The 25,720-nt window shown below is 41.6% G+C and overlaps 1 protein-coding gene across 1 annotated transcript in view; it reads right to left on the minus strand.

Annotated features, from left to right (window-relative positions):
* LOC116835872 (uncharacterized) overlaps positions 1-23,796 on the minus strand; it is a 38,397-nt gene extending 14,601 nt beyond the window's left edge. Inside the window, exons 1-3 of the mRNA XM_032799100.1 lie at positions 23,784-23,796; positions 18,783-18,902; positions 13,472-13,597 (exon numbers count right to left, since the gene is read on the minus strand). Coding sequence (XP_032654991.1) covers positions 13,472-13,597; positions 18,783-18,902; positions 23,784-23,796 — 259 coding nt within the window. The remainder of the gene's footprint in view (positions 1-13,471; positions 13,598-18,782; positions 18,903-23,783) is intronic.
* Positions 23,797-25,720: the final 1,924 nt, after the last annotated feature.

Raw genomic sequence — 25,720 nt, forward strand, 5'->3', positions numbered from 1 at the left:
TTGCATGTGTGTTTAGAGTTAGAGAGCAGATTCCAGTTTAACTCTGGTCTGAGAACGAAGACCTGAAGGCTAATGATAAGGTGATTATAATCACTGTGGCCCGTTTTTTAAATTTTCTTTACCATCTTTAGTCTCAGTGGCTAGGGGGCCAAAGACACAAAGAGAACCTTTTAGCACACTTCTGAGATAAAGGGACCAAAGCCTCTGCTTTCAAGTGCCTTTCCCTCCCATAATACCTCTTGGTTTTCCACATGGATTTGGATGCAAATAAGTTAATCAATAGGCTTCCATCCTGGCCTGTGATGCGCTGAAAGACTAATCTCTCTAGACTGGATTCCCTCAGTTTCAAGTGTGTCCTGCTGAGCCAGCTGACCTTGATTTTCCTTCTTGGTATAGAATCCTGTAGACAAGAATTTCTGCCCAAGATATGAACAAAGCTATCTTGCTAAACAATACTGAAAGTTATCTGCCTTCTTAATCGTTATATATATACAACATGTTTCTGAAGAATCATCTGCTGGAATTGGAGAAGTGAGTTTGTTGATCCAAACAAGCAGGAGATAGACTACACACCGCTTTTCTTTCTTGGGCTTCTCTCTGAGTCCATATATTTTCCCCCTACATGGAGTCTGGTATCTGTACTGATTACTTAATATTTGGCAAACCAAATGCTATCTTCTTCTGATGCATCTGATGAAGTGAGTATTCACCCACGAAAGCTCATGCTCCAAAATGTCTGTTAGTCTATAAGGTGCCACAGGATTCTTTGCTGCTTTTACAGATCAGACTAACATGGCTACCCCTCTGATACTAGCTATCTTCTTCTGTCACTCTTCTGAAATAACGATGTCTTGAATGATAACTTAGATACCAGAGTTATGTGAGCGCTATAATTGACACTTCCACTTGTTTCCTTGAAGCTATAATTCTGAAGTCTTTTAGCAATGGCTGCTGAGCTGTGTTAGAAGGTGAGAAGGTTGCCAGGCAAGGGCAGATAGGTATCCTGTTTACTTGAAGAAAGGACAGATATATAATTTGTGAACACTCACTTTGAAGTTACAATTCCAAGTGGGAATACTCTGTATTGAAAATATTTCTGTAGCAGAAGCTGAATTATCTCTGGATGACAGTCCCTGATCATATTTTCTGCAGATCTACAGCAGAAGTTTTGGAAAGATAATACTGTAATGATGAATTTCAGTATTTCTACGTCGAATATTGATCTGCTTATGGACTTGTTCAGAGAACCAAGGTCTCTAATGGGTTTCATGTGATTATTCTTCTCTTTACTACAAATAATCTTGTCCTTTTTCCAAAATATTTATCTATCAAGGAACTGGTTTCATCATTCCAATGTGAAAGAGATGGACTATTGCATCTTTCATCATCTGATGTTATGAAGGTCTTGTTGATAGTGTTGATTTATTTTAATTAACTTTGGGAAAAATTCCCTGGGACAATGAGTGAACTCCCAGATGAGGGCCCAGCCTGAAGTGCCTGTTATAGGCCTGGTCTACACTGGGGTGGGGGGGTGTGGGAACTGATCTGAGATACACAACTTCAGCTACAAGAATCTTAGATCGACTTAGAATCACTTACTTTGCATCCTTGTGGCACAGGATCGACGGCCGCCGTTCCCCTGTCGACTTTGCTTCTGCCTCTTGCTGAGCTGAAGTTCAGCAGTTGATGGGAGAGTGATCGGGGATCAATTTATCACGTCTACATTAAACTCAGGGGTTGTACCATATGACTGGCGATTTGATAACATAGTTCCTATCTTTAAGAAAGGGGAAAAAGGTGATCTGGGCAACTACAGGCCTGTCAGTTTGACATCTGTAGTATGCAAGGTCTTGAGAAAAAATTTGAAGGAAAAAGTAGTCAAGGACATTGAGGTCAATGGTAATTGGGACAAAATACAACATGGTTTTACAGAAGGCAGATCATTCCAAACCAACCTGATCTCCTTTGAGAAGGTAACAGATTTTTTAGACAAAGGAAATGCAGTGGATCTAATTTACCTCGATTTCAGTAAGGCATTTGATACGGTTCCACATGGGGAATTATTAGCTAAATTGGTAAAGATGGGGATCAGGTACTATGGATGATTGTGGGATCGTGAAAACGAAAGTGGTGGATAGCTGGTAAGGCGGATCGTACTGTTGAATGTCAGCGAAGGTTACTAGCTGGGTCCAAGGGATTGGTGTTGGACCAATCTATGTAATCTTTTTATATACTAACCTTGCACAAATGCTGAAAGGGCTTAAAGTTTGTGGTGACAAATGGGAGGGTATTGCCAATGACAGAGACAGACCGGGGATTAGCTACAGAGAAAAGTCTGATACCTTGTATAACTGAGTTAGGAATGATTAAAGTAGGTGAAATGCAGGTCACTGCGATAGATATAATAGATAAGAACTACTGTTATAAGCGGAGGAGGCATCAGTGTGAAAATACAAGGAGGAGGAGGACCCCGGTTGATTGTTGATACAGGATGACTTTGAGCCGCCATGTGATATGGCCAGAAATGCTAATGCGTCTTGGGATGCATCCAGGCAGTTTCTGTAGAGATACGGTGTTAGTACTGTTAGCCAAGGCACTGGTGACACCTCATCTGGAATACTGTGTGCAGTTCTAGTCTCCCATGTTTAAAAAGGAAATTCAAACTGAAACAGGTACAGAGAGGTACTAGGATGATCCGAAATGGAAACCTGTCTAATGAAAGGAGACTAAAGAGCTTGGCTTGTTCAGTCTAACCAAAGAAGGCTGAGGGAGATATGATTGCTCTCTATAATAATCAGAGGGATATACCAGGGAGGGAGAGGAATATTAGCCAGGTACCAATGTGGACACAATAACAATGGATATAAAGACGATCAGGAAGTATACATTGAATTAGACTAAGCTCCTAACCATCAGAGGAGTGAGTTCGGAACAGCCTTCCAAGGGGAGTAGTGGGGGCAAAGAGATATCGTGCTTAAGACTAAGCTGATACTTATGGAAGGAGATGATATGGGATAGCCTAATTTGGCAATTAAGTCATCTTTCACTACAGCAGTCATATGCCCAAGGCTTGTGATGGGATGTTAGATGGGGGGGGGTGCCCACATGCTCAGGGTTTAGCTGATCGCCATATCTGGGGTCAGGAAGGAATTTTCCTCCAGGGCAGATTGGCAGAAGCCCTGGGGGGTTTTCGCCTTCCTCTGCAGTGTGGGGCATGAGTCACTTGCTGGAAGGTTCTCTGCACCTTGAAGTCTTTAAACCATGATTTGAGGACTTCAGTGGCTCAGATACAGGTTTGATACAGGAGTGGGTGGGTGAGATTCTGTGGCCTGCATTGTGCAGGTCAGATTAGATGATCATAATGGTCCCTTCTGACATTAAAATCTATGATTCTATGATTCTATGAATGTGTTGCACATGTCCATTCCATTATAAGTGTATGTTTGCTCCATGCACAGCCCTCATAGAGTTTTTCCCTTAGCAGTACCAGTCAGAGTAGCATGAGCACCCTCTGCTGTCTCACACATGCATGCAAGCATAAAGAGCCACCCCACTCTCAGTTGCTTCCTACCACAAAGATTCAGATAGAGAAGGGAGGGAGGGTAAGTCATGGAACAGACCTGTGCAACACATCTCAAATGATACCAGTTACAGAAGTTTAATAATCATTGTTTCTTCTTTGAGTGACTGCACATGTCCAGTCCACTGTAGGTGACTCACAAGCAGTCCAAACTGGAGGTAGGCTCAGAGTCTATTTGACCAGGGTTGGAGGACCACTTGTCCAAATTTAGCATCATCTCTAGACAGTTGAGAGATAATGTAGTGAGAGGCAAACGTATGACATATGACCAGATTTTCACTTTGCGAACATCAAATATGGGAACGTGAGCCAGAAAGGCCACAGAGGCTGCTTGGGATCCAGTCAAATGACCCAACATTCTATCCAGAGGCTTCACGTTAGCTACCTGGTAACATAATCAAATACAACTGGATATCCAACACAAGATTCTTTAAGTGGATAAAGCCAGTCCTTCATTCTGTCCACAAATACAATGAACAGTTGTGACAAAGACCTAAAAGGTTTAGTCTGTTCTACATGAAAAGTTATTCTAACATCTAGAGTATGAAACCTCTCCTCATCTTCATGACCATGAGGCTTTGGGAAGAAGGTTGGTAAGAAGATTACTTTGTGCAGAAAACGGTATATGGAGAATTTGATACCAATGCCTTCAATTCCCCTGCTTTCCTGGCTGACAAAATGCCACTAAAAACGCCACCTTTATCGAAAGGTGGAACAGGGAGCTAGTTGCCAGAGGTTCAAAGGGTGACCCACCAACTTTGCTCAGACTAGTCGGTCCAGGCCCTTTAAAAATCTTACAGACAGCAGATTGGAAAAAAGAGAATGGTCATCAACAGGTGGCTGGAAGGTCAAGATAGTCATTAGGTGCACTCTGAGTACTTGATGTTTTAGGGACAGAAGATAATCCAGTATGTGCTGAATAGAAGTGAGGACCAGGGAAACTCCTTTGTCTGGACCAGATGAAGAACTTCTTCTATTTACTCCAAGTACTCCAAGTTGATGATTTTCTATCAGTTAGTAGCACTTCCTGAACTCCCCTCCTCCGCAGATCATTAGCCACAAAGCCTCCAGATCATCAGGTGAAGGATCTGTTCATTGGGATGGAGGAAGTGGCCATGACTCTGCAAAATCAAGTTTGTGTGTAACAGGCGTGACAATGGGGGAGTGACTGATAGGTCTAATAGCTCTGAAAATTAGTGTTGACAGGGCCATGCCAGGGCAATGAGTATGAGATGAGTTTTGTCCTGCTTTACTTTGTACAGAGCTTCATAGAGAAGAGAAATGAGAAGGAAAACATGCAGGGGTTTGTTTGACCAGAGCAGTAGAAAAGTGTCAGTCAACTATCCAGGCTGTGACCCACTCAGGAGCAAAACACACATCTTCTGTTGCAAACAGATCCACTTGGGGAGTTCCCCAGAGCTGAAAAATGGACCTTGCTATGTTTGGGTGAATTGACTACTTGTAGTGATTGATCAAGAGCCTGCTCAGGAAATCTGCCAGCATACTGGGGATCCCAGGAAGGTAAACCACATTCAGGAGTACAGAACTGGCAATGCAGAAGTCCCAAAGTAGAATCATTTCCTCACAGCAGCAAAGATTGGGTCCTCCTTGTTTGTTTACATAAAACTTGGCGATTGTAGTGTTGGTCAGACCGAAAAGCTCCTCCCTTTGATGTGTGGAAGTAACACCATGCAAGCTAACTGGATAGTTCGCAACTCCTTGACATTTACATACAGACAGATCTTGAGCAGACCTGAGACCTGGCGTCTGTAGGAGAGCCAAGGGAGCCCCCGACAGATCTAGGAATCCATGACTAAAATGATTGATTGCTGATGCAGGGCAAAGGAAACTCCCTTGCAAACGTTGGTATGATCTGTCCACGAATCTAGGGAGGATCAGATTCAATTTGGGATGTGAACTATCGTGTCCATATGGTGCTTTCTTAGAGAATACAATTCAGCCAACCAGCCCTGTAGCTCTCTGAAACATATTGGACTACATAGGTACATATTGGACTACATAAGCGCACACTGCCAGGAACCCTAGCAGTCTCAAACACCTTCTTACCATAGTGAAAGCATAAGTCTTTTATATCTAAAACCTTGCTGGTGGCAGTAAGACTTTATCCATACAATTGCTGCTTCTTGTAGGAGCTATAGTTACTCAGGGTTTTATTCCCAATACTTCCTGATTCCAAAAGCAAAAAGGGGTCTCAAGCCCATTTTAGATCTGAGACAGTAAAACAAGTTCCTAAAGAACTGAAATTCTGGATGGTCACTGTAGCTTCCATTGTTCCTTTTGAAGAGCCAGGGAACTGTATGCTTGCCTCAAATTAAAGGACACATACTTCCACACGGTTATTCATCAAAGCCACAGAAAATATCCAAGTTTCACCATCAATGGTTCCCAGTGTCAGTTCACAGTACTGCCCTTTGTTCTGCCAGCTGCCTCTCATGTATTCATGAAGTGTATGGTTGTAGTAGTAGTGTTCCTTCAGAAGTCAGGAGTCCATGTCATCGTTTACCTGGACTACTGGCTGATAAGAGGTCATTCCAGGTTACAGATGTTGTCCAGCATAGGAATTATCTGGTCTGTGTTTGATGCACTCAGACAGAAGTCCATCCTGTCTCCTGTCTTGGGTACCTCTTAAACTGCCAGTGAAGGTAGCACTGGGAGGTTCAACAACTCTCTCACAGCCACAGACACTTCAGGAGTAGACAGTACTTGGAAAGCATTGTGGTTCTGTGGCACCAGAGCCAGGGGTGATGATGATGGTACTTTAGGAGTCCATCTCAATAGGCCTATACTGGGCTCTGAAGTCAACGAACTCCCCTGTTTTCAAGTGTGTTCCAGCACATCCATCAGTCCCCAGTCAAGAAAGATCGGCCTCTTGTCTCTGGTCTTGATGTACCCAGTACTGAGTCTGAGCTGTTCTTTGGCATCGGTGACACTGATATACCTCTTGGTTTTGGCAAAGCCAGAGGAGCACTGCTGACCAATGCCAAGGTGGTTGGCATCCACACAGAAGTGGATGGTTCTGATGGAGGGTGGAGCAAACAGTAGGTACTTAAGCCTGACTGCCCTGTCCTTTTTGGATTGGGGCTTAACCCCCTACAGATGCTGCATCTGTAACATGAGCCTCCCCCAATCACTTAAGGCAGCTGGGATGCAGGTCACTAATAGGCATTGGTTTGCCACAAAAGTGGCAGAGCATGAAGCCCAGATGGCACGGTATAGTTCAGTATTGGTAGCCAAATTGAGAACCAGTGACAAACAAACATTTTTTTTTATTAAGCTAAGCTACTCCAATTATGCTACACTAATCAAACTACACAGTGTTTAAACAGTAATGGGTACTACTAATTTATTTACAAGAAGAGAAGAAGGGACTTGCACAGGCAAGAATGGGAGCTTCAACAACTGTCATTGATGGTAGGAAGGAACTGAGGGGTGTGGGGGCGACTCTGCCTTTTATGCCTGCATGTTTATTTCTGCAAGTTTTGGGAATTGGACTCCCATGCCTGGGGGTGGCGTGAGGGTTTTTGAAAAACCTATATTCAGCTTCTTGCCACTGAGTTTGGCCTGGTCTCAGTGAAGGGAGCATCTATGTGGCCTGTTTAACTGTATTGGCATGGACCTTATCCACATATCAGCAGGAAGCCAGGTTTCACTGGTGCCTGCTCAACAATCTCAGCATGGACCTCACTCACCCACCAGTTGGGAACTGGTTTTCTGCAGCCTACTGTTTCAGTGAGGGAGGAGGAGAGGCGCTGTCCTTCAAACCTTCCTCAGAAAGCCAAACTATCTTTTTTTAAGATTAGTTTAACGATTTTGGAGGAGAAAAAACCAAAAAGCAATGAAGAAATGGATAGAAATTTAGTTAAAAATCTTTTTAAAATTCTTAGAATGCTCAGTGACAAAGGAGATCTAGAGTTTGTTGTATGTACCACTTGGAGGCAAAGAATTCTGGGGAGTTCTTCCCAAAGGGCAGCCCCAAGTCCAGACTCATAGCAAAGATCTGGTCTGTCCCCAGAAGCCATACAGATGTGGAATGCCTGCCTGACTGTGAAGACTGTCTGATATGGAGGAAATTCAGACAGACTAGAAAAATATATAGAAATAAAGGCAATGATTAAAATAATATAAAATTAGACAAAGGCAAAGCATAGGATAACTTTAAAAAACACTGAAATTAACAAGGCATGTGCCTATCATCACTTTGTGTCTATCTTATATCCCATTTTCCATCCCTTAGGTCTGGTCCATACTACAATGTTAGGTCCACATAAATTGCCTTGCATCAACCTATCTGTGCATGTGTCTATGCTCAAATTTATCTCCAGCCAAAATAAGCCCCATATGCAGTAAAACCACCTTTCTGATTGGTGCTGAGCCACCGTCAACCTACTGTTGCCTGAAACAGGGAGAGTTATCTTCTGTACTCTTTACTCTCATGTCAGTTCTGTGCCATATAAACAAACTACAGAAAAAACTAAGCATCTTAAGAAAAATCAACACATTGCATGATCTGTTTTATCCTTCCCCATTGATGAAACACCAGTTGAGAGACCAGTCTAGAAACTTTGTGTAGTGTAACCTCTTTTTCAGCAAGTAATTGTACCTATTGTTTTTGTTGTATTTGGTCCTAATCTTGCAGACCCACATCTGCTTAATTTTACTACTATATCTATCCCATTGAAATCAATGAGACTACTCATTGTAGTGAAGTTGAACCCATGCTTAAGCATTTGGAGGACCAGGGCCTCAGTGTTTCAAGGTACTAGACAGGAAAGGGGCCCACTAGAGCTGGATGCTGATGATAAATGATAATTCCTGCCCTGAAGATTATTAATCTAAGGCCCTGCTCCTTCAATTACAGGGGCACAGAACACATTGTCCTCCCACACTGTAATTTGCAGCATCATGCTCTAAAAAGACAAAAACAGACTAAGGCACTGTCTACATCACAAACTTCGGCAGACCCAAGTAACACTGGTATACAGCTGCCCACGTTAGTATAATGCTTGCATGTGTGCATACTTGGCTGCTTGTATCGGCACTGTGCATAATCACCAAGAGTGCTTGTGTTGAGGAAAGTGCGATGCACCATGGGTAGGTATCCCAGCATGCCATGTGCCATTGTTCAGAGTAATACCTTTTCGAAAGTTTTCACAATGTGTTGTTAGGTAGAAATGAGTCATGCAGGGATCTGTTGGAGCTAGGGTTCAAGATCCCAGCATGCAAATTTCTCCATCTCATAAAGCCATCCATAGCCTGTAACTTTTGAACCTTTTTAAAAAATCTTACAAATGCTTGTGGCACTTTTTGTGTCTGCTATCTTTGATAGAAGCATGGAAGCCGCATAGCTGTTCACAGCTCTCAGGAACATTGCAAATACAGGACACACAAATCTCGGTATTTGCAGACCTGCCAGAAGAATCACAACAACTGGAGACAGGATGATTTCTTCAAGGACAGATTGATAAGGGACATAGTGAAAAACAGTTCATTATTCTTCTTCGAGTGCTTGCTCATATAGATTCCAATTAGGTATGTGCGCACTAGCAACACTCGGTGGATCGGCTGAGGCGCCCCCTGGAATGGCGCCCTTATGGCACCGTGTCAAGGTATGAACCCCCACTCTGAACCTTAGCGTCCAAAAGATGGGGTACCTGCATGAACCCCCCAAAGCTTAATTACTACCTTAGAAATGGTAGAGCTGCCACCACCCAAAAATATAGTGTTTTGGGGCACTTTCTGGCCCCCAAACCCTTCCCTGGGGACCCCAAGACCCAAAGCCCCTGGGGTCTCAAAACAAAGGGAAATAAACCATTCCCCTCCTTTCTTCCTCCCTGATCCTTCCTTCCCTGGGTTACACTAGGAGGTTGCTGTGATTCAACTCCTTGAATCTTAAAACAGAGAGGAAATCCACCTTCCCCCCGCCTTCTTCACTCCCCCTCCCAGACTCTCCCTGAGAGAGAGACAGTGATACTAATGCAGAGAGCAATCAGGTTTTTCCTCCCCCCTTCTCTCCTTTCTCCCACCAGTTCCCTGGTGAGTACAGACCCGCTCCCCTTGGGTCTTACACAAGATAACCAAAAAATCAATCAGGTTCTTAAAAAGGAAAACTTTTAATAAAAGAAAAAAAAAGTAAAAATTGTCTCTGTAAAATCAAGATGGAAAATGTTACAGGGTCTTTCAGCTTATAGACACTAGAGAGAATCCTCCCTCCAGCACAAGTACACATTGCAGCAAACAGAGATACAATCCTTCCAGCAAAAATACACATTTGCAAATAAAGAAACCAATCAAAAGACTAAACCGCCTTTCTAACTGGTACTTACTAAATTGAACAGAAGAGGCTTTTTTCAGAAAGATTGGAGAAATCTGCTTACATGTCTGGCCCCTCTCAGAACCCAGAGAGAACAGAGCAAAACCCAAAAAACACAAACAAAGGCTTCCCTCCACCGAGATTTGAAAGTATCTTGTCTCCTGATTGGTCCTCTTGTCAGGTGTTCCTGTTCACTGTTTGTTAACCCTTTACAGGTAAAAGACATTAACCCTTAACTACCTGTTTATGACACACCGCATATATGCCCCTGCTGACCCAATGCCCCCTCAGTTCCTTTTTATCACCCGTGACGGTTGTTGGAACTGTGGAGTGTGGCATAGCTGATCTCTACCTCCCTAGCTTTACTCATTGTATTGTAGATAGTTGTTTAGTGTAGTTGGTAATAGTTTAGCAGTTATAGTTTAGTTAATAGTAAGTTTGTATATAGCGTAGATAGTATTTGGAGGGAACGGGGTTCATCCCCTTCTCTCCTCCCTGGTACCAGGGTCTATGCCCAGGTCCCCAGGTTTCAAACCTTGCTCAGCTTGTCTCAAGCCGATGCCTACAGGAGACCCCCACGACTCCTGCTTGAAGTGCCTCAGGGAATCCCATCAACCAGATAAGTGTCGCATTTGCAAGGCTTTCAAGACTCGAACAAAAAGGAGTGGGACTTTCGTTTAAAACAGCTCCTAATGGAAGTGGCACTTAGCCTGGCGCCTTCGGTACTGCGCGCAGACAAGACGCCATCGGTCCGAAGCGCACCTCTGGGACTGGAACAATCTGGCACCCCCAGAGACTCTCACCACTGGACGTCTCCAGCACCAGTACAGTCATGACGTCGTTCACTGTCTCCGCGGCCCAAGAAGCAGTACAAACCACCTGCTGCTTCTGTACAATTGCAGACACCGCCTGTTGCCCCATTGGAGCAACAGCCCAGACCGGACCGTCCCACTAAGGCTCCAGCTCCAGCACTGCCGACTTCAGCACTGTCGATTCCGCCGCCACAAGGGCCGTTGAGTCCAGTGCACACAAGCTCCCCGGTGTGCACTGTGGTTGAGCTCTGCTGCTGTCTACTCTGGAGACCTTCTCCACCACTCGTGATGGATCCTGGACTGCCTCAGCCCCCGGCACTGCCGGTGTGGACTGTCCAATCTATAGGCAAACGTGCCTTCATGAGACCCTCCTCGCAGAGTGAGACAGCTCAGCACTGATCTCAATCCCAGTCCAGGTCACAGTCCCGATCCAGTTGATGGTCTTGGATCCGGCACCGCTCACAGTCCCTGCACCGATCTCCATCTCGGCGCTGGTCAAACTCACGGTGCCTCTCCACTTCACTCAGGTCTCCCTCCTGGTACGATTGGTACCGATCCAAGTCCTGGCATCAGTCCTGGTACCAGTCACCTCGCAGCCAATCCCGACACCGTAGATCCTCGTCAAGATCTAGATCAGCCTCCTGGCACTGTCATGGTAAGGACACAGGATTCAATTTCATCCAGGCTGTGGGGCTCTGTTTGTCAGCCAAACTGGAGCCTCTGATAGGTACTAGGGTTAATAGCTGCTCAGTGAGGGATATTGCTGTACATGAAGCAGCCGCAGGATGTAACAGCCAACTGCTGACAGGTCTCATGACAAGACCTCAAGACAAGGACAGAACTCAGCTATGAAATGATGCATACTTAATCCCTCAAGGTACACATGCACCTCTTCTTGCATCACAATGACAACTCTTCCAACTCTCTTGGATGTTGCTCCATCATTCAGTATACACAGTAAATGAAGCTGGAGTACATGCAGATAAATTATGCAATTCAAATCTTGAACTCAGCCCAAAAATGGGACCTTCTCATAGTCTTCCCTTAGCTCTACTTATTATGGCACCAACATTACTGAACCATTCCCAGGGATTATTGCTCCAGAGGGCAGAATTAAGGTTGCATTATGCGGATGGAGTGGTTTCCTTGTTTTCAGAGGTTCAAGTTTAGCCATTCTCAATATTCTGGAAGGGCACAAGGCACCACTGGGCAGTCTTAACTCTGCATTAATGACACTGGGGGGCATTTAATATGTGGTAGTTTTAACAAATATTAACTCTGTACTCACCAGATAGTTCACCTAACGTTAGCTGCAGACCTGCAAGTGATGACACTGACTTTGGTATTTGCGAATTTGATAGTTGACTTGCTACCTTCCTAAAGTCTGGTAATTGTAGTCTCTCTTTCTCTACAGAGAGATTATTTAACCTATTAAACATTTATGCTTCCTATTTCAGCATAACATAGCAGCCCCACCTAAATTTAAAACAAAAATACTTCACACTAAAAAGAGATTTCTTTTTACTTAGTTCATTTAACAATAATTTAACAAATATATTTGAATGATGGAAAGTAATGTGTTCACAAAAGCTATTACAGTCTTCCAGGCAACTAGAATTTATTTTCAGTCTTAAAATATAAGTTACTCAATTCCATATGTATGGGGAAACTTCACTGAGTACAGGAATAGGTGTACCAACTTACGTCAGGGCTGAATTTGACCTACTGTGCCTGAGGCAAACAGATTGGTAGACTGTGTTGATATCAATGTAAACCTGTACATATGTTTCCCATACAAATGTCACTGTTTAGGAACATCGGCATGTTTTTGTAATGTTCATAAGATATTTGGGAGTCAAATGTCACCACTTGTCAACTTGACTTCATGGGTGCTAAAGAGATTCACATCTTGCCTTGAAGACACTCACAAATGCAGAACAACTGTACTTCACATTATCCCTGGAAAATATATACCTCACTGTGAAACCACAAAAGGACAGTGGTTGGCTAATGGCCGTTTAACAGTATGGGTTGCATATAGTGTCATTTACCAATCCTAAACATTTCACTTTGTTCTTCATTATCGTTTATAAACTGCATGATTTAATTTGCGATAGTTAGAAGACACTCATCCAGAATATGGATGATCAAGCTCTAATTCCTACTCTGCCTGAATTGGAGTAAGAATTTAGACCCACTACCTTGTAGGAGAGTCCCTTATCACTTGGCTATACAGTATATTCTGGGGTGAGTCTCAATCTTTTGTTAAAGCTGTTCCACTTCGTCTGAAATACTTAAATACACACTGCAGCAGGGACTTGAACCTGGGTCTCCCAGTGCCCTAACCACTGGCCTACAGAATCACTCTCATTCTCTCTCAGGCCCAATGAATATTTAAGTATTTATACAAAGTGGAACAGCTTCCTACCTGCCAGCTTAGGAAACTCCCCACACAGTGTGCTGGTTTTTGTGAATCACATTCTTAGGCTCCTAATTCTGTCCAGGGGGAGGAGCCTGGGAACCTAATTTAGGATTGTGGATTCAAAAAAGCAGTAGGGCACCTAAATGTTAGATGTTGCAATGCTGAGTCTAACTCCCCGTTGTGGATCTAACCCTGAGTATTCATAAGTGAAAATGACAGAATTTATATTCTTAGTTCAAGCATTCAGTCCACAGAGGATCATGGAAGACCCCCTCACCCACAAATCATCATTTTTGCTGACTGTACGTTATTTACTTTGCACTCACCATTTGATCTCTCTTTTCCATTCTGGCCTGCTACAAAATCCTGTGCCTGTTGCAGATCCTTTAGATTTTCTTCCAGCTTTTCAGCCAGAATCTCTCTTTTCTTGGTTAGCTCATCTACTTTGCTTGCTAAAGAGAGAGGAAGATTTTGGTGCATTAAATAGAGAAAATGTTGAATAGGTACCCTCTGTAAAATGAAATATACAAAATATAGAACACTAAACAGGGGCTTTTGCATTTCCGCAATAACCACTCTACGTACATGTAGTTACGATTGCTACAGACAATAATCTAAAATGATCTTTTAGACTATAGAATGAAACCACATAAACCATTATGTTCCATTCAGTAAAAACTGTATCTAGTTTTTATATTTAAGAGTACATCTAGAAAAATAAAACAAAGTCTCCTTCCTTCTTATACATTGTTTTATCTGTTTCAGCATTCTACAAAGGCGGGCAATGGTCAAAAGTAGGCCTTCAGTGTATATCTGAATTGTCACAGTCCTGAGCTGGGAAATATCTAATTTCTAATTATCTAACCAAATAATGGCAAACATTTAAAAGAAAACATATTCTCTCTAAAGCATACACATCTGTAGTCAACCTATGAGACATTTTTCTGGTGTTAGAACAACATATTCTTTAGCACATACTCCATTCCACACTTAGTAAAAGTATTTTCTTTATCCTCCTTACTAGTCTACATGGGATACCCAGAGGAAGAATTAAAAAACTAACTTTTACTGACTCAGTCTTCTGTTCCACTTTAAGCTTTGTGCACTTAAAATCTTTCCAGGTGAATGGTTACAAAATTCATCTCAACATATTATATAAACAAAAAGTAACAAAAAAGGAATTGGAATAGCTTATTATGAGCATAAATTTGATTTAGGTGGCATTACTGAAATCTGGTGGGATAATTCCCATGACTGGAAGGTTATATACATTATAATCATTTGATTTTAGAAAGTATCAAGTGAGCAAAAGAGGAGTGGGAATTGCAGTCTATGTTAAAAATGGCATTACCTGTTTCTGAGTCACTGACAACTCAGAAGAAACCGATCTTGAATGCTCATGGATCAGTGCATAAATGCTGATTTTTATTTTTCCCCACGGCTGCTCCAATTCCCACTCTGCCCTGAGGATGTTTTAAGAACACTTTTCTAGATGCCCCATAAGCCACAATCAAATAAGAAGGATGTATTTTTAAAAAAAACCACCTGACTTAGAGGGGAAGTGAAAAGAACAGGAGTACTTGTGGCACCTTAGAGACTAACAAATTTATTTCAGCATAAGTTTTCATGGGCTACAGCTCACTTCTTCAGATGCATAGAATGGAACACACAGACAGGAGATATTTATACATACAGAGAACATGAAAAGGTGGAAGTATGCATACCAACTGGAAGAGTCCAAACCTCTGAGATGAGCTATCATCAGTAGGACAAAAAAAAACCTTTGAAGTGATAATTGAGATGACCTAGAGAAGGTGTGAGGAGAACTTAACATAGGGATATAGATTCAATTAGTGTAATGACCCAATCATTCCCATTCTCTGTTTAAACCTAAGTTAATTGTATCTAATTTGCATATTAATTCGAGTTCAGCAGTCTCTTTTTGGAGTCTGTTTTGAAGTTTTTTTGTTGCAAAACCTTCAAGTCTGTCACTGAGTGGTTAGAGATGCTGAAATGTTCTCCCACTGGTTTTTGAATGTTATGATTCCTGATGCCAGATGTGTGTCCATTTATTCTTTTGCGTAGAGACTGTCCAGTTTGGCCAATGTACATGAAGTGGAAGTGAAGGCAGCTACAAAAATAACATAGATATTAAATGGAAGGAGAAATTGATAGTAATAAATATACATCAGAAGCTAGGGATTGTAGAAAATTGATAAGGGAAGCAAAGGAACATAAGTATAAATATATGGCCAGCACAGTTAAGGCAATAAGAAAAAGTTTTTAAAGTCTATTAGGAATAAAAAGAATTCTAACAATGGTATTGGTCCATTACTGGATGGAAATGTAGAATTATCCATAATAGTGCAGAAAAGGCAGAAGAGTTCAATAAACATTTCTATTCTGTATTTGGGGAAAAAAAGAGATGATGCTATATCATATGATAACTCTTTCCATTCCACTAGCATTTCAGGAGGATATTAAACAGCAGCTAACAACATTAGATATTTTTAAATCAGCAGGCCAAGATAACTTTCATCTGAAAATTTTAAAAGTTGGCTGAGGACCTCTCTGGACTGTTAATGTTTATTTTTAATAAGTCTTGGGACAGTAGGGAAGTTCCAGAAGCCTGAAACCAAACTAATGTTATGCCAATGTTTAGAAAGGATAAATAAGATGACCTGAGTTATTAAAGGCCTATCAGCCTGATATTGATCCTGGGCAATTGAGTGGCTGATACAGGATTCAATTAATAAAGAATTAAAGAAGGGTAATATAATTAATGTCAATCAGCATGGTTTTATGGAAAATAAATCCTCTCAAAGTAACTTGACTTTTTTTTTATGAGAATACATGTTTGGTTAATGAAGGTAATAGTGTTGATGTAACATATTTAGACTTCTGTAAGGCATTAGATTTGGTACTGCATGATATTTTGATTAAAAACTAGAAAGTTATACAAATTAACAATACAAACATGAAATGGATTAAAAGCTGGCTAACTGATAGATCTCAAAATGTAATTGAAATGGAGGATCATCCTTGAATTTTGTAGTGGGATCCCACAGGGATTGGTTCTTGACCCTATGCTATTTAACATTTTTATTAATGGCCTGGAAGAAAACATAAGATCATCACTAATAAAGTTTGCAAAGGACTTAAAAATTGGGAAGTGGTAAATAAGGAAGAGGACAGGTCTCTGACACTGAGTGATCTGGACTGCTTGATAAGCTGGGCTCAAGCAAACAATACGCATTTTAATATATGTAATGTATATTATACACACATACACACATACAGATTAATGTAAATTATACACACATACACACATTTAGAAACAAAGAATGTAGGCCATACTTACACAATGGGGAACTTTACCCTGGGAAACAACTACTCTGAAAAAGATTTAGGGATCGTGGTGGATAATCAGCTGACCATGAACTCCCAGTGTGATCCTGTGGCCAAAAGGATTAATGCAATCTTTGGATGCATAAAAAGGGAAATCTCAAGTAGGAGTACAGAGATTATATCATATCTGTATTTGGCACTGGTGTGACAGCTACTGGCATACTGTGTCCAGTGCTGGGGTCCACAAATCAAGAAGGAGGAAGACTATTTGGAGAGGGTTCAGAGAAGAGCACAAGAATGATTAAATGATTAGCAAACAATACCTTATAGAGACAGACAAGGAGTTCAATTTAGCTTAACAAGGAAAAGGTTAAGAGTTGACTTGATTATAGTCTACAAGTACTTACACTGGGAACAAATATATAATAATGGGCTCCTCAAACAAGCAGAGAAAGTTATAGGATGATCCAGTGACTAGAAGCTGAAGCTAGACAAATTCAGACTAGAAATACAGCATAAGTTTTTAACAGTGAGAGCAATTAACCACTGGAACAATTTACAAAGGGTTGTGGTGGATTCTCCAGCATGGACAATTTTAAAATCCAGATTGAATGTTTTTTTCTAAAAGATATGCTCTAGGAATTATTTTGGCCAAGTTCTATGGCCTGTGTTATACAGAGGTCTGCCTAGATTATCACAATGGTCCCTTTTGACCTTGGAATCTATTAATATAATCATTTCATAAGATAAACAAAAGTTAGAGACAAAGAACTAGTACAAACTGGATGTGCTTAAGCTAAATGAGTGTTCAAAATTCCTTGTGAGGTTACAAATTTGCTATAGCAACATACTAAGATAGCATTGGAATGATGTCAATATATGTGTTTTGATTGGTTGTTTTTGATAGGACCAAGTTGCCATCCTCTTTCTGCATACTGTTTTTCTCAATGTCAATTATCTTAAGCTTACACAAAGAAAGTACTGAGAGAAGAAAGAGAATGCACAGCATATCAGCTAGCCTCATGATCACAATTGCTGCCACCTGTTGGGCCACACAAATTTACAATATTGGACTTCCGTTTTCCTAATCCAGAAAGTTGCTTTGGCCTGGTCTACACTGGTGGGGGAAGTCAATGTAAGATACACAACTTCAGCTACGGGAATACTATAGCTGAAGTCGACATAACTTATTTCGACTTACCTCCCATCCTCATGGCACGGGATCGATGGCTGTGGCTCCCTCGTCGACTCCGCTACTGCTGCTTGGTCTGGTGGAGTTCCGGAGTCGACGGGGAGCATGTTCGGGGATTGATATATCACATCTAGATGAGACGCAATGTACTGATCCCTGATAAATTGATCGCTACCCGCCGATCCAGTGGGTAATCTGGACGTACCCTTTGATCAGACTGAGTAAGGAGGGGGAACCAAGTTACATCACCCCATCCATCAGCTTGATTAAATCTTGAGCAATATATGAGATGTGAATCTGAGGTTCCTACTATTATTACATCTCTAATGTGCCAGTTCCCCCCACCTTAATCTTTCTAACTCTTCTTTCTCTTTATGACTTCTCTAACAGGCGTCCAGCTTAGCCAGCCCAGGACAAGTAATCTCTTATAACACTGAGGTGTTCACAAAGGAAAGCTAATACTGGTAAAAATTTACCCTGGGAAACAATGTTGTAGCTGTCATTTTTTCCAGCAGCTAACCTTCAAGTTACTATTTTTAAGTTACAGAACCTCACTTATCTTCCTTCTCTCCCTGTGTTGCATGTTTTGTTTTGTCCTAAAAAAGAAGCATGGTCAAACTTCACCAACTTATTCTCTTAATGCCAATAAGGGCTTTTAATGCCCCCTAAAAAACTGTCAAAGAAATTTTCCTTTTAAAATATTCCTTTAAAAAGGGAATAAAGAAAATAGTTGAAATTAAAGTTTGACCTAACTTTTCCAAATGTTTATCTTCTTTCCATGTGGGCTTGACAAAAGGCTTTAAAAGTATTTCATTCTGATTGTAAGCAATGAAAGCACTATACCATACAAAGCTCAAACCAAACTTAAGTTTAATGTTTTAATAGTAAAAAACAGGTTTGCAAACCCAACAGCTTTCTCAGCCTGAGAATCGTCCGCTTTACCAATACAACATTACTAAAGTATCTATCCTGCACTCCTTAACCTGGCAAAAGCTCTTTTTATAAAGGCTCAAAAAGCCTTTATATGGCAACACAAAACTCAACTTCAGTTTTGTCTGAGTAAGGAGTGCAGGATCAGAGCCTAGCTCTGTACTTACCAGTCATAGAGCTTGGTTGGCTAGACGCAAAAGCCTGTGCTTGTTGCAGATCTTTCAGATTTGATTCCAGACTTGCAAGCAAAACCCTTCTTGCTTCTGATAGCTCATATAGTTTCCTCTCTAAGGAAAGAAAAATACTTTAGATTCATCAACAGTTAAATTGTATTTAAACATTCCCTTTAAAATCTGATTTACATGAGATATTTGATTATATGAGCTGGATTCTCTGGCCTGCTATAATTGATTAGAAGTTGTATTCTGACTGGAGATGGTCAGTGGATAATTATTTGCCAAAGGACTCTCTGCTTTGCAAGGTAACCCATGGCGGTAATGGCACTGAGGTCTGCCCCTATGAAGGTTATGCCCTCTAGGGGAGAGGCTGTTCTAGATTTTATTTTGACAAACAGGGAGGAACTGGTTGAGAATTTGAAAGCGGAAGGCAGCTTGGGTGCAAGTGATCATGAAATGATAAGAGTTCATGATTCTAAGGAATGGTAGGAGGGAGAACAGCAAAATAAAGACAATAGATTTCAAGAAGGCAGACTTTAGCAAACTCAGAGAGTTGGTAGGTAAGATCCCATGGGAAGCAAGTCTAAGGGGAAAAACAATAGAAGACAGTTGGCAATTTTTCAAAGAGACATTATTAAGGGCACAAGAGCAAACTATCCAACTGCGTATGAAAGATAGGAATTATGGCAAGAGACTACCGTGACTTAACCAGGAGATCTTCGATGATCTAAAAATCAAAAAAGAGTCCTACAAAAAGTGGAAACTAGGTCAAATTACAAAGGATGAATATAAACAAATAACACAAGTATGCAGGGACAAAATTAGAAAGGCCAAGGCACAAAACGAGATCAAACTAGCTAGAGACATGAAGGGTAACAAGAAAATATTCAACAAATGCACTGGAAGCAATAGGAAGACCAAGGACAGGGTAGGCCCATTATTCAATGGGGAGGGGGGAGAATAATAACAGAAAAATGTGGAAATGGCAAAGGTGCTTAATGATTTCTTTGTTTCGGTTTTCACCAAGAAAGTTGGTGATGATTGGACATCTAACATAGTGAATGTCAGTGAAAATGAGGAAGATCAGAAGAGGCTAAACTAGGGAAAGAACAAGTTAAAAATTACTTGGACAAATTAGATATTTTCAAGTCACCAGGGCCTGATGAAATGCATCCTAGAATACTCAAGGAGCTGATTGAGGAAATATCTGAGCCATTAGCGATTATCTTTGAAAAGTCATGGAAGATGGGAGAGATTCCAGAAGACTGGAAAAAGGCAAATATAGTGCTAATCTATAAAAAGGGAAATAAGGACAACCCAGGGAATTACAGACCAGTGAGCTTAACTTCTGTACCCGAAAAGATAATGGAGCAAATAATTAAGCAATCAATATGGAAACATCTAGAACGATAATAAGGTGAAAAGTAACAATCAAACATAGATGGTCAAAAACAATTGTGTTCAACCAGCTTGATGCTTCTTTGATAGCTTACAAGCCTTGTGGAGGGAGGAATGGTAGATTTGGTATACTTGACTTTAGTAGTTTTTGATACTGTCTCGCATGATCTTCTCATAAACAAACTAGGGAAATGCAACCTAAATGGAGTTACTATAAGTGGGTGCAAAACTGGTTGGAAAACCTTTCCAAGGAGTATTATCAGTGATCACAGTCATCTGGAAGGGCATAAAGATGGGGTCCCACAGGGATCAGTTCTGAGTCCGGTTCCGTTCATTTCTTCATCAGTGTTCGATATCGGCATACAGATTACACTAATAAAGTTTGCAGACATTACCAAGCTGGGAGAGACTGCAAATGCTTTGGAGGACAGGATTAAAATTCAAAATGATCTGGACAAACTGGAGAAATGGTCTGAAGTAAATAGGATGAAATTCAATACAGACAAAAGCAAAGTACTCCATTTAGGAAGGAACAATCAATTGCACACAAACAAAATGGGAAATGATTGCCTAGGAGGGAGTACTGCAGAAAGGGAACTGGGAGTCAGTGGACCACAAGCTAAATATGAGTCAACAGTGTACCGCTGTTGCAAAAAAAGCTAACATCCTTCTGGGATGTATTAGCAGGAGTGTTGTAAGCAAGACACGAGAAGTAATTCTTCTGCTCTACGCTGCACTGATTAGGCCTCAACTGGAATATTGTGTCCATTTCTGAGCACCACATTTAAGGAAGGATGTGGACAAATTGGAGAGAGTTGAGAGAAGAGAGGCAAAAATGATTAAAGGTCTAGAAAACATGACCTATGAGGGAAGATTGAAAAAATTGGGTTTGTTTAGTCTAGAAGAGAGAAGACTGAGAGGGGACACGATAACAGTTTGTAAGTACATAAAAGGTTGTTCCAAGGAGAAGGAAGAAAAATTGTTTTTCTTAGCCTGTAAGGATAGGACAAGAAGCAATGGGTTTAAATTGCAGCAAGGGAGGTTTAGGTTGGACATTAGGAAAAACTTTCCAACTTTCATGGTGGTTACGCACTGGAATACATTGCCTAGGGAGGTTGTGGAATCTCCATCATTGGAGATTTTTAAGAGCAGATTAGATAAACACCTGTCAGGAATGGTCTAGATAATACTTAGTCCTGACACAAGTTCAGGGGACTGGATTAGATGACCTCTCGAGGTCCCTTCCAGTTCTATGATTCTATTTGTTGGTTGTAACTGTGACTTGTCCAAATTTAGTTGCAGGCCTAGGCCCAGTCCAGTTGATGAGGGTGCTGTTTTGGACCTGGTTGCTTGATATTCTATGAATCAGCCATTGGTCCAGGTAAGGAAATATTGGATGCCCAAAGGATGTAGGTAGACTGCCACCTATGCCATACAATTGGTGAGGATCCTTGGGTCTGATGACAGCCCGAAGTGAAGCACTGTGTATGGTATTGGTTGTTGCCTGTGACAGATTAAAGGTACTTCCTGTGACAGGGATGTAGTGCCATGTGGAAGTATGCACCCTGTAAATCAAGTTAGCATACCAATCTCCAGCCTCCAGGGAATGGAAACAGAAGTGAGGGTGACCATCCTGAACTTGATTTTCTTGATGAAATAGTTTAGCTTACTTAGATCTAGAATGGAGTTAAGACTACCAGATTTCTTTGGAGCCAAGAAGTACTGGGAATAGAAACCTTTCCCTCTGTACTGGTAATTTTGTATTGCTCCCAAATCTAGAAGAGACCATGCTTCTTGAAGTAATAGTCTCATGAGAAGGATCCTTGAAAAGGGATGGGGAAAGTGGGCTGGGAAAAGGGATGGAAACAAATTGGATAACATATCCTTCTTTTACTGTGCTGAGCACCAACTTGTCTGATGTAATGTCTTCTCAAGCACAGTCAAAGAGGACTGGCATAATCCATGGGACAAAATACAGTTAGTGTGCTCTTCTTGATCAAAAAGTCAAAATGATTGTTTGGAGGTTGCAGCTGTATAGTAAGAAGGTCTTTTGTTTGATGAAGACAGCTGGCAACATCAAGGAGGTCTTGAGCTTCTCTAGGAAAAATACTGCGACCTCTGTTGGAGAGAGGGCCTGGAGTAAGATTGAGGCCTAAACTGTTACCCTTGTGTAAATGGAATACAAACTCCTAGCGAATGAAGCATTGTACAGTAGTCCTTCAGTAAGTGCATAGTGTCATCTGTTTTGATAGAAAACAATTTAGACCCCTCAAAGTTAAATCTTCTGTTGTGTTCTGCAGCTCCTTTGGAACGTCAGAAGTCTGCAGACAGGAAAAGCGCTTCATGGCCATTGCAGTGGCTATGGAATGTGAGGCCATATCAGTGGTGTCTATTGCTGCCTGAAGAGATGTTTGAGCTGTAAGGTGTCCTTCAGAAACCAAAGCCAAAAACTGATCTTTATTGGACATCTGACAATTTGGCATCAAATTTTGAAATTTCAGAGAAATTAATAAAATTATATTTTGATAAAAAAAGTTTGGTAATTAACAACTCTCATTTGAAGAGTGGCAGTGAAATAAATCTTTTGGCTGTATAAATTAAGCCTCTTAAATTCCTTATTTTGGGGAATGAATTGAGGACAGGACTAGACTGCTCCTTAGCATCTCTGACCACCAAAATCTAGGAATAGGATGAGTAAAGAAACAGTCAAAATCTTGTTGAGGGACTTGATGTTGGCCTTTCCACTCACTTGGCTGTAGGAAGTATGGAGGCTGGGGTCTACCAGAGGGTTTTTACTGGCTCCAGTAATGCTTCATTGATACAAAGGGCAGGAGCAGGAGTCCTTCCTGGAGCAGGAGTCCTTCCTGGAACAGGAGTCTGTAAAATATCAAGGAGCGTGTGAGGGTTCTCTTGCACAGGCTCTGCCCATATATCTAGAGAAGTGGCCAACCTCCATATGAGATCCTGAAAAACTTTGAAGTGCTATGTGAAGGGAGATGTTGACTCTGGAGTAACAGCTTCATATGATGAAGATGAATAAATATTTGAGGGCACATCTAATTCCCCCTCCTCCGTGGGGTCCAGCATAGAGATAGTAGTAGGACCCTGGGTAGAAGTTTCTTGCACTGGAGGAGAAGACTTCCTCTTAAAAGTGATCATGATGGAGGTCTCCAAGCTCTCAGAGCAGCCCAAGACCAACAAGGCTATGAAGGGACTGCATGGTGTGAGCCACCCACGGTCGGAGATCCCATGCTGTAGCTTCCCTATAGGAAAACCAGTCCTGGACTTTAAGTCTCATAATGGTAGAACAGCTATAAATTTAGAACAGATCTAAAATCAACTGGAGGTAAAATGGGTTCCTCCATTTCAGAGTCCAAAGAAGAAATGTAAAACTTTTCAGAATAGGCAGGAGCAGTCCCCACTGGGATTCTAGATGGTCTGGGTATAGAAGATACATTGGGCTCCAAGGAAAATGAGGATCGGGGTGGTCAGGACAAAGTGGTTAGGATGAAGTGCTGTTATAATAGGTAAAAAAGCTGATGCTATATGAGATAGAACTGAAAGTGCCGATGCCCCTGAATGCATTGACAGTACCAGGCACATTCATGGCGCCAGATGCATCAATGGAGCTGAGGACACTGATGTCAGCTGCAGCAAAGGAGAGCTCAGTAGGGAAAGGCAAATAAGATATGTTGCCAAAAAGAAGGCTAGTGGAGTCATCAATGTGATATGGCCATTAAAAAAGCTAATGCAGTTTTAGGATGCATCAGGCGAGGTATTTACAGCAAAGAGAAGGTGGTGTTCGTACCATTATACAAGGCACTGGTGAGACCTCATCTGGAATACTGTGTGCAGTTCTGGTCTCCCATGTTTAAGAAGGATAAATTTAAACTGGAACAGGTTCAGAGACGGGCTACTAGGATGATCTGAGGAATGGAAAACCTGTCTTACAAAAGGAGACTCAAAGAGCTTGGCTTGTTTAGCCTAACTAAAAGAAGGTTGAGGGGGGATATGATTGCTCTTTATAAATATATCAGAGGGATAAATATTAGGGAGGGAGAGGAATTATTTAAGCTTAGTACCAATGTCGACACAAGAACAATGGATACAAATGGACTCTAGGAAGTTTAGACTTGAATTGGATGAAGGTTTCTAACCATTAGAGAGTGAATTCTGGAACAGCCTTCCAAGGGGGTAATGGGTCAAAAGACATATCTGGCTTAAGACTAGCTTGATAAGTTTATGGAGGGGATGGTATGATGAGATAGCCTAATTTTGGCAATTAATTTGGCAACTGATCTTTGATTATCAGCAGGTAAGTATGCCCAGTGGTCTGGGGATGGGATGTTAGGTGGGATGGGATCTGAGTTACTACAGAAAATTCTTTCCTGGGTGCTGGCTGGTGAGTTTTGCCCACATGCTCAGGGTTTAACTGATCGCCATATTTGGGTTGAGAAGGAATTTTCCTCCAAGGTAGAAGGGCAGAGGCCCTAAAGTGTTTTGCCTTCCCCTGCAGCATGGGGCACGGGTCGCTTGCTGGAGTATTTCTGCAGCTTGAGGTCTTCAAACCACAATTTGAGAACTTCAATAACTCAGGCATAGGTTAGGGGTTTGTTATAGAAGTGGACGGGTAGGATTCTGTGGCCTGCATTGTGCAGGAGGTCAGACTAGATGATCATAATGGTCCCTTCTGACCTGAAAGTCTATGACTCTATGAGTAGAGGGCACCTCAGGTAAGGGTATTGGTGCTGATAGTCCCAGTGGAATGAGTACATTGAATTGGCTGAAAGGAGGAAGAAGGACCCAGCCTGAGTGAAGATACTCGTCTTGACAGCCCTGAAGGACCCGGAGCCAGTGTTGCCTCAGATGAGACCAATGAGCATTGGATTTGTGAAATCTCACACCTTTTATCAGAGGACTTTCTGTAAGAAATCCAACACTTTGTGCACCTGTCAGCATCAACATGCCTGGAGCGCTTTAATAAGGCTGACAGTGAAGACAAAGCATGACATTTGCCACCAGACTCATGGTTGGAATCAGAAACAGCTGGAGGGACACTCCTGGTCAATTCTGAGTCCCCTGCCTCATGGATGGGGCTAAATGCCAACACAGGGCAAATCACCTCTTGCATGAAGTGAACTTTAAGATGAAAATCCCTGTTGTTACTCCTGATGGGGAAGAAGGTACAAATGAAGCATTTGGCCTTCATGTGGTCCTCAACAAGAGGGTTTTGTGCCTATCTGACAGAGATAACATCCCTGTATGTGGTACACTGCTTAAAACTTGGGGATTTTTTCATACTAAAATCCTCCAGAGAACTACTAAACTATAACTAGCTAAACTACTACTGAATATGTCTAACTATATTAGAGAAACAAGGTGGGTGAGGTAATATCTTTTACTGGACCAACTTCTGTTGTTGAGAGAGACAAGCTTTTGAGCTTACACAGAGCTCTTCTTCAGGTCTGGGAAACTTACTTAGAGAGTCACAGCTAAATACAAGATGAAACAGATTGTTTAGAATAAGTGGT

The sequence above is a fragment of the Chelonoidis abingdonii genome, chromosome 2 (genome assembly GCF_003597395.2).
Source record: "Chelonoidis abingdonii isolate Lonesome George chromosome 2, CheloAbing_2.0, whole genome shotgun sequence".
NCBI lineage: Eukaryota > Metazoa > Chordata > Testudines > Testudinidae > Chelonoidis > Chelonoidis abingdonii.